This window comes from Pocillopora verrucosa, chromosome 8 (genome assembly GCF_036669915.1).
Source record: "Pocillopora verrucosa isolate sample1 chromosome 8, ASM3666991v2, whole genome shotgun sequence".
Lineage (NCBI taxonomy): Eukaryota > Metazoa > Cnidaria > Anthozoa > Scleractinia > Pocilloporidae > Pocillopora > Pocillopora verrucosa.
This window is the reverse complement of record NC_089319.1, coordinates 4,903,006-4,912,273: the sequence shown is the minus strand read 5'-3', so window position 1 is coordinate 4,912,273 and position 9,268 is coordinate 4,903,006. Positions and strand designations below refer to the sequence as shown.

The window sequence follows — 9,268 nt, the reverse complement described above, 5'->3', positions numbered from 1 at the left end:
CCAACTTCGATCGCGAAGAGAAGAAGCTGTCATCGATCGATAGGGTCAGCTCGAGCGAATAAAATTGCAGTTACCTTCAAGCCTGGGTAAATAGATTTTAACCAACGAGGAACCGATGGGAAAAAAACACAAAACATGGTTCGCACTTTGTTGATTTCACGACTTTTACACGTTCTTCCCAGAACGGTAGGATTTCTGTGTCTCAGCTGTCTTGCTTTAGAAGGTATGTGCTCAAACTTATTCTCTTTCGTGTTTGACGCGGACGGTGTCAACAACACTGATTTATGTGTTTTTGTATCTAGGGTCTGAATTTTGGATACAGAATTGAAAAATGTATTAACTACGAATTTTGACACGGTAAACTTTGAAAGACCCGGCATATATCACCGAGCTACGGTAAAATAATTTTCAGGCCATTTATCGAAATTGAAAGCGGCTTATGCGTAGATGTTTCAGTAAAAATCTAAGAATCACTTCTCCCGAGTTTAAGATTTTATCATTATAGAGACAGTGCCGCCTATAGCCGCCCTTAATCGCAAAATTCGATGAGAGGAATTAAAAAAAGAATGTGACATTCCTCACAAGATGAATGTTTTCTTCCTTCACAAATTAACTTGGGCAATGAAACCCAGCGGGTAGTACCGTGCTGAAAAAAGCACAGACGCATTAATTTCTGATTATGCAAATTTCAGCCACCTAACTAATCAATATTTGTCTCGCAAGAATGACCTCCGTCTAAATGCTCTCAGTTGTATCATAAAACAGGGCGACGTGATTGTCGTAAAGAGCGTAATTTTGCATTCGTCGAGCTTCTCCACCATTTAGCACAATGTTCAAAGTTCTTCATACCTTTACAACAACAACAAAAAAAAAACTTCAATTATCTCCTGCAAGAGTTTGCCACAATTCCCTTCGAGACAGTGAAAATAAATCCGCAGGGGTTTTCAACTATTTATGTAAGTTCGGGATAGGTTGAACAGAAATCGACTCGCAATTTTAGCTCTGAAATAAGCTAAACCTTTATCTTAATTCTCCACAGTTTGCTGTACCGCATTATGGCCGTCAGGAATGTATGGACTACCCATGCCAAAAAGTGGCTGCCCAGGGGCAAATGGATTTCAATGGCAAACAGGATACATCTACCAGGATCTCGAGGACGAGGATAGTGTTACTTCTGTCTCTCCGAACTCTCAGCTCAAAGGCCGGGTCTCGGGTGATGTCGAAATGTATTTCTGCATAAAGGACAACATATCAGCAACAGTCGAAAGAAATCGATCCCGATGGCCTGCGGGGGAGTACTGCATCTATCAGAAAGGCTCTGATTGTCCAGATGGACTGCAGAGTGGGTTTATATTATGGGATGACGAAAACGGTGCTGGCGGAATAAACAAAAACGCCCATGCCGGCGTTCTTCCAAGAGGAGTATTTGATAACGACACAAAGATATTCTTTTGCTGTAAGACCACCAATAACGGATATAAAGAGCCAATAGATCTTCCTTTTGCGTCTCCCTTTTACTTGATGGCGTTTAGACGGCGTTGCCAAGAAGTTCTGTACACCATACATAAGATGGAATACATTACATATGACACAGAAGATGATCATAATATAGACAAGAAATCGTTCCCATATCCCTATGGAGCCGACTTCTACGTGCCGAAAATACGTTACTGTTACTATAGAGGTAACAGGCTCTCTTATCATCAAGTTGTGGTTTGTAGCAACTAGTAATGATAAAAAAAAAAACATCTGATAGGCTGGAGCGCTCACGCAGAACCAAGTCGAGAAATGAAGCTTCAAATTACGCTTGCTACACCTGCGACAGGTTGCGAATTTTTGCAAATGTCGTAGCCTGTATGGCAGTCTTTTCCCTTTCCTTTACACAAAACAGGAAAATGGAGTCATGCAAAGGCGTGGGGTGGTGGTGAATCCATATGTATACGCTTGCTACCCACTTGGGTCAAGCTTCTCATGCTAAAAATTGTTGAAAGGAAACAAACGTAGTCAGAGAGGGACGGATATGCGTCCCTCCTGTCTGTTGTCAGGTCTCTTGTTGGATTGATTTTGAAGGCCAACCACTCAGTTTCCATCCTACAATGCCACTAATATTTCATCTTCGGAATAAGGCCTGGATGTTCACGCTTGTGTGACCCGATCGGTTTTCGACTTTCTTACCTTATCTCCTTCCTCCATAAGCCTGCCTGTAACGATCCGAAAGAAAAAAAATTATTTTTTTTTTAGCTCGAATAGATCAACTGAAGGCCGTCATCGACACGAAATGCTCGTAATGACAGTAAAAGGCAGTTGTCTTGTAAACGAATCCTCCAAACCCGAACCTTACTTAGCAAGGTAATGTTCGATGGATGTGGTTTATCAATCAAAGTGTACCGTTTTCAAAAGGGAAAACGGCTTAAGACTTTCTATATGTTAAAACGCTAACGTTAGGGACTCAATACAATATTTTAACCCTTCAACGTAGTAGACTTCACTAGGCGACACCCTTAAACATCGAGGTAGAATTATTGGTCAATGTTTACATATTTTTTCTCAATTTGGTTTTCCTTACATTCGAACAGAGTGCACGCAGACAATGACAGCACTGAATGGCACTTTCCACAGTCCATACTATCCACAAAACTATAACAACAAGGCCTGGTGCAAGTGGCATATTGAAGTCCCTTGGAATTACGCTATTCTGATCACTTTTGATGACGTCAGTTTAGAGTGGATTTGCTATTGTTGTGACTTTGTCAACGTGTGGGAAACATTAATGAACGGAACAACAACTTTGATTGGTTCAGTCTGCGACATGACAACGCCTCAATTAAATTCCACTGGTAACAATGTTACAGTTATTTTTCGATCAGATGATACTCTGTCAGGCAAAGGATTTCGTGCCAGGTACCAAGCTATAAAGATTAGGGGTAAGCCTAAAAAAACCTCAAACATTTAGACATCCGATAACTTTCATAGCTACATTTGACTCTCTCGAAAAAGGGTGATGTCTTTGTACTCTTTAATTTTCCAGGTTATTTGCCTTTTGATAAAGCGATTGGAGACGGATGTGCTTACGAAAGGCAAAAGTATACAGTAGCCTTAACATGAAACTGAGGTTTTGATATGATTTCTAAGGCTTAACTTAAAAACCATTGACGAGAATACGTTTAAAAGAAATTGAATTGTCAGTGCGTAGCATGGAGTGACCTCAAGGTTCATAGAAGTCCCGTCTTTTTGAGGAAAAGGTTATAAATACCTCACACTAACCGAGTTGATGGTTCATACTTAAGTTTTCTCCGCTGCGATTTGCTCTTTGGCCACGAAAGTCATAACTTTTTTGAAGTTACTTCGGGGAAGGGAAGGGGTAAAATGAGAGATTTTGTCCACATAAACAGTTTTCTACTTTAACGAGCTGCTCAGTAGAGTACAGCTAGCAAAATTGACCGATATAAGAACACGTAATAACTGTGATGATAGCTATTAGTTTAAAGCGAATATGCAATCTAATCAGAATGTCACAATCTGATTGGCTACGCTACCCGCTATCTATTGCGTAATAGAGAGTAAGTAGAGTGACTAGCATAACAGCGAGCGGTTGTAAACATAATAACAAAAATATGCGCTTGGGTTGTTGTTACGTTTTGAATAACTAGAAAATTCTTTAACAATCACTCTTGAGTTTTATGCTGAATAGTTCAGTGATTCGGGCTTTGCCGACATGAACACTATAACGCGATAGAAATCTCATAATCAAGTACAGCGTAGTTTAACCAATTAATGGAAGACAAGCTGACATGCCCCCAAATAGCAATAAGCTGGGCCAGGAATCCTATTCTGGAATATTCTGTATATGCCACAAACATAAAAATACGCTATCTTTCTCAACACAGCAGCCAAAACAACTACTAGCACTACCCTTGCCTCAACTCAGACAAACATGGTCAAAGACAAAGTAACCACAACGTCATCAAGCGAAGAGACCACTCAAGAGATATCTTCTACAAGAGAGAGCAAACTCGGCTCTCAAGAAAAAACAGATCCCACCTCCATGACGAGAGGAGAAGGTTTGTCTGACACCTTGGACGATGGAAGAGAGTCTGAGTCAAACACCTCCCTAATTGCTGGATTGACAGCAGCTTTGGCAGTAATTTGTGCGATACTCGCAATAACTTTGTTTTGTTTTCACAAAAAGCGGTAAGTTCAACTTTTTGTTATCATTATTATATCCTTAGCCCTTTCCCTCCCATGAGTGACCAAGAAAGAATTTCTCCTTACAATAAAAATACAATATCAAGCATAGAAGTGATGAGAATAAAGAAAAATATCAATTAGGAGATTATTAGTTGATCCAATATCAAATTGTTATCATGAGAATTGTTAAGCAGACAGTAAGGATAATTACAGTTTTTTTCATTTAAAATCATGAAGTGCTAATGTGAAGTTTTGCCACCTTCGCAAGCGTACATAGCAAGTCGTATAGGAATCTCTCATAATTTACTTTTCTGATCTCATTTTGAACTCAACTATCGATTGTGAACGGCACCTTTAGAGTAAGCTAAATGTACGGAAAATCTTTACAAAAGTTTGCACACCGTTAGTGAAGCAAACTATATGTTTCATCCAGTTTTTTTTTTCTTTTTTTGGATTTTCAAATTTACTGCAGGCGTAGTAGGGAAAATCAAAACAACCGGAACACACCTGCAGTGAGCTTTCAACCGGACGAGAAAGCAGTCTTCATTTACGCCACCCCAACGGATGTGTGTAACACGAGGTAAAACCTGTGAAAGTTTGTGGCCAGGGTTACAATTCGACATTTCTTTGTCACTGATGGTCGTGTCGCTTCTACTTCACTACCTGCATCTGCCGTAAATCCTAAAATTGTCGCGCCCGGTGAGCTTTTTTCAAAGTCAGGTTGAGAGGGAGCGACGGGGCTTGTAACGTGTGTGTATATGAAGAATCTTATCAAACACATACTTGCATGTTTTTCTGCTTTCAGTTCTGGCTGTGATGAAGAAGAAAATGATAATCGTTACACATATGTCGACCCACCTGGAATGTATAATAACAGGTTAAACTAGTTTGCCAATTTTATTGATCAAATTCAAACACTCAAATTGTACGCTTTTCCACAAAATGTGATTCGAAATTGTCTTCTTTCAGCAATAAAACAGTGAAGGAAAGCGACAACCCATTGTACGAAAGGTGAGTTCGCATTTATCTCTTCACGAAGCTCAGTTCACCTTCAGTATTTTACTTTAATAAGTCAAGACTGTCTGATCTTAAGGATCGATGTGTGGCACAGGCATGCATGTTTAGAAATATTTCCGGCCACATAGAGGGAGTGGTCAATTCAAATTAAGCTACAATCTTGACCAAACATTATCAAGACAACCTCTTAAAAACACACGGAGAAAGTCCATACTTTAAGCCCGCTGATTTACACATTACATAAATCAGTAATGTTCGTGTTTTAAAAGTGATAAGCCATCAATGTTGACAGCGGTGGTGGTGATCAGAGGTATGAGTTAATATCCAATGGGGAAGGTTGAAAGAACTTCAAAACAAAAAACATAATATATGCGTTCTTTCACAGAAGTTTCCTGCAACCAATTTTCCAAGGAGTAATAAACTGAGTTATATGAATCGATCTTTAAGGCAATCCAATGGAAGTGTTCTCGAAATACAGAAACAATAAGAAATATTTTGGTCGCTGATTTTAAAAATAAGGAGCATTCTAGTGTCAAAAAGTAATTCCCATCATTTTCACCACATCTCAGTTATGCATTAGGTAAAACTATCAATCGACCGTTATTCTTTGAAATTTTGATTGAACTCAGAGAAGTAGGAAGATCTTTTGGTTTTCTTTTTCAATTTTAATATTAAATTATTCGTTTATTGAAATTTGTCTTGTCTTTAATCAACAGTGAAAGTATGGCCACCTCTGCAAGAAATCCCGTCAAACAAAGTGAAAATCCCCTCTACATAGGCGGGTTAGCCAATGAGTATTCATACTTTATATTTTTTGAAAGACAAGATCAGTTGGTTTGTTTGTTTGTTGTTTTTTTTTTCAGTAATTTATAACTGTTTTTTGTTCTCTCAGTGCTGAAAGCGGGAAGACAGCTGATGCAGGAATGTATGAAAGGTAGGGAAGTATTCCTCTCTACCTAACATCGGCCCTGGAACAGAAAACTGCCCCCTAAATCGACCAATCCCAGCATGCGCCGTTACTGAGAGACAAAATCTGAGAGAAACGATTAAGAGGCCTGTTCGGAAACAGGAGTTCACTACAGACAGCATATTCCCGATTTTCCACTTAAAAAATACACATTCATCAGAAGTGAGCTACGCATTAAAAAGCAAAACTACCAAATGATTCCATCAAATGAAACGTATATAAATTAAATAACATTATACCAAGATCGTTCTTCTTGCGACAGTCTTTCATTGAGTAAACCGTAACTGCATTCAAAGGTCATGGTTCCCATCAACTGCCCCTTCCCCTCCCCCCACCCTCTATGGCTTCAAATACTTTTTTTTTTTTTTTTTACTGTTGTTCTCAAACTTTTTTCAGTTTGGATCAGCCTAACCCAAATCGTGATGAAGGCATCTACAGTTCACTGTACGAGAGGTATCTATCATAGATTTAAGTTAAGTGCTTGCCAATATCCCACCCTACCATAAATCCTCTGATAAATCACGGACCAATTGCAATGAGTGTCCCCCTATATGAACGTCATCCAGGCACATGGCAGCAAATTATCACAAATAATTTAAAATATTAGAATTTACGAAGTTCTAAGGTACTTGGTAAAATTTCTGGTTTGCTATGAAGACGAAAAGTCAACCTTAACGCTTTCCTTTGGCGATTTGTAAGGATTCATAAATACTTCGGAATACTGAGCACCGAAAAAAAATCCTGCCATTTGCCCAAAACTGCATTGCTTTAATCTGTTTTCTTTCATTTATTGAATAAACTACACAGTGAAAGTTTCAAATAAGATTAAAATGTTATTCTCATTCTTTTGCATTTTAGGATGCCTTTAACTTGAAAAAGTTTCAAGGAGCCTTTTACAAGGAATGACATCTCTTACTACTATATGAAACTTTTTGTTATGTTAATCTCTACAATCAAAGACAAGAAGATTTGCAGTACAACTGCTAATTATTCATTAATTTAAGAGAAGCAATTTGTTTCACAGAAACATGTAATCAGCCCCTAAACAAATAGAGGCATGTGTCGTTGTATAATCGCCCTTGCAGCCGCATTTTGGTCTTGTCACACAATGCCTTCTTTCCCGCGTTGCGTCACAAGATCAAACAATGCCTTGCAAGGACACTGATCATCTTTTCGATCTCGCTCGACTCTCTGATTGGATATCCAGTCTCAGTAATTGTCCTGATGTAGTATCCACGCTGTTTGCGTAAAGGAAAAGGAAATAATCAATCACATTGTTGTTGGACCGTTCATAGTGATAATTTAACACTTACTGTCGTTTATCAGTATTTTATACTGTCAAGTGCCACCCTCGAAAAACAAAGTTTATTATTATTATTATTATTATTATTATTATTATCATTATTATTACTATTATTACGACTGAAACCCATGCCACGAATTTGCCAAACGTAACATACAGCAAGGAATGTCCGCGCTCTTTCATCTCATTTTCTGTTCTGTGGTTTTATAATAACATGGATTCATCGACTCTTTATCTTAAGAAGCAATAGCTGGCGTGGAACATTTTGGCAGGTATAAAATTGGTATCAATTGAGGAAAACAAATACGAAAGTATTTACCTTTTGACAAAATCAGCTCCGATAATATCATAGACATGGTATCTTATTCCAAGCTTGGAATGAGAATCAAATTTACGGGTGAGAAGATCCTGTTTAAGACCAAACGCAAAACAGAGTAAACCCAAGGACATACAAGTACATGTAAGTTATATACCTGCATATCGTTTTGGACTGACTTAAAAGTCCAAAGGATGAGTCAATTCCACGCTTTCACTAATCAAGTTATGGTGATTAAAAAAATATTTATGATAGAAAAACCCAAAAGCAAAACAGGGTGAATGAACCCAAGGACATGCATATACAAGTACGCTATAACTGTACATCATTTCGGACTGCCTTGAGTCCAATGGGTGAGTTAAAGGCAAAGGAAGTTTCTAAGCCGTTCCTGACCTAACGAAGTTGTGATGATTTTAAAAACATTATAACAGACAAACCCAACAATTAAGATAACCAATAATATTTCTTTGAATTTAGCGCAATGGCTTAGCAAAACAAATGTACTTGTGCACAACAAAATTTGATGTCAACGTATGATCTCAAAGGTTCATTGAAAATATTGAAAATAATAGTCATGTATTTATGATTTAATATGCTTCATCCCTTAACTATATTTTTGAGAGTTTGTTTGTTTGTTTTCATCTGCATTTTTTCTGGTATGGTTATTATTCTGTTAGCCTATTCTTATAAAGGTCTGTCTTTGTAAGTACACATGCATATTCTAAGGAAAACACAATTCATCACAAATAAAATAGTAGTTAGGAATACAATTGCATTCTTTTTTTACTCATTTCTGCTTCTAATTATGAGCAAAAACTCCCAGGATTAGTCTGCTAAGCATTTCACTGCACCCTTGCAGCGGTACACTGATTACATGACTATTTTGTTGTGATAAAATTCCGCATGCTGTGCTCTGAGGGGTGAAAACGCTTTGTGTTCAAGGGTAAAAAAGGACTGTAAGCTACATGTATGGTAAGCTGAACTTTTGATTGTTTCTGCAGTTACTAATTCTTTCAAGTTTTCCCCTTAACCCTTTAAACCCTTGGAGTGACCAGTATCTAATTTCTCCTCACAGGAATACTGCTATAAACCATTCATTAGGATCATGAGAATAAAGGAAATGATCGCCAACCTAAGAAGCTTTGATCTACAAATGAATTCTCCTTGTCAGAACCCAAATAAACATATGGAGAAGAGTTTGGAGAATATGGATACTGATGTTAGGGTCTCAAGGGTTAATGTCTTTTAAGCTCTGGCTGCTTTCTGCAGCTTTGCAACGGAAAAGAGCACAGTCAAGGCCTTTTCATGATTTTACTTTCTTTTTAACAAATAGTTAAAATACTATAATTATAGTTTTGGAGAAAATTACATAAGGAAAGGAGAAAATCGATCAAGCATTTTAACATACCTTCTCAAGAATCTCCCGATATTTCCTCTTTTTGAACATTTGAATAAGAGCTTTTCTTCCTTAAAAGAA

The 9,268-nt window shown here is 37.8% G+C and overlaps 1 protein-coding gene and 1 long non-coding RNA gene across 4 annotated transcripts; one reads left to right on the top strand and one right to left on the bottom strand.

Annotated features, from left to right (window-relative positions):
* On the top strand, positions 1 to 7,161 carry LOC131798293 (uncharacterized). Of its 3 annotated transcripts, none has more exons than XM_066170528.1 (11): positions 1 to 223; positions 1,040 to 1,684; positions 2,577 to 2,924; positions 3,891 to 4,191; positions 4,661 to 4,768; positions 4,994 to 5,065; positions 5,158 to 5,199; positions 5,922 to 5,987; positions 6,098 to 6,139; positions 6,569 to 6,625; positions 7,031 to 7,161. In XM_066170528.1, the coding sequence occupies exons 1-11, from the start codon at positions 136 to 138 to the stop codon at positions 7,044 to 7,046; spliced, it is 1,785 nt and encodes a 594-aa protein (XP_066026625.1). In that variant the 5' UTR covers positions 1 to 135; the 3' UTR covers positions 7,047 to 7,161. The 3 variants fall into 3 exon arrangements, with proteins under 3 accessions (XP_066026625.1, XP_066026624.1, XP_066026626.1); XM_066170527.1 differs by having other exon boundaries at positions 3,888 to 4,191; XM_066170529.1 differs by lacking the exon at positions 4,994 to 5,065 and having other exon boundaries at positions 3,888 to 4,191.
* Positions 7,162 to 7,272: 111 nt separating this feature from the next.
* Positions 7,273 to 9,268, bottom strand: LOC131798291 (uncharacterized). The gene is made up of 3 exons (XR_009341287.2): positions 9,200 to 9,268; positions 7,795 to 7,883; positions 7,273 to 7,410 (listed from the first exon to the last, which is right to left on the bottom strand). It is a non-coding gene; the product is annotated as an uncharacterized lncRNA (long non-coding RNA).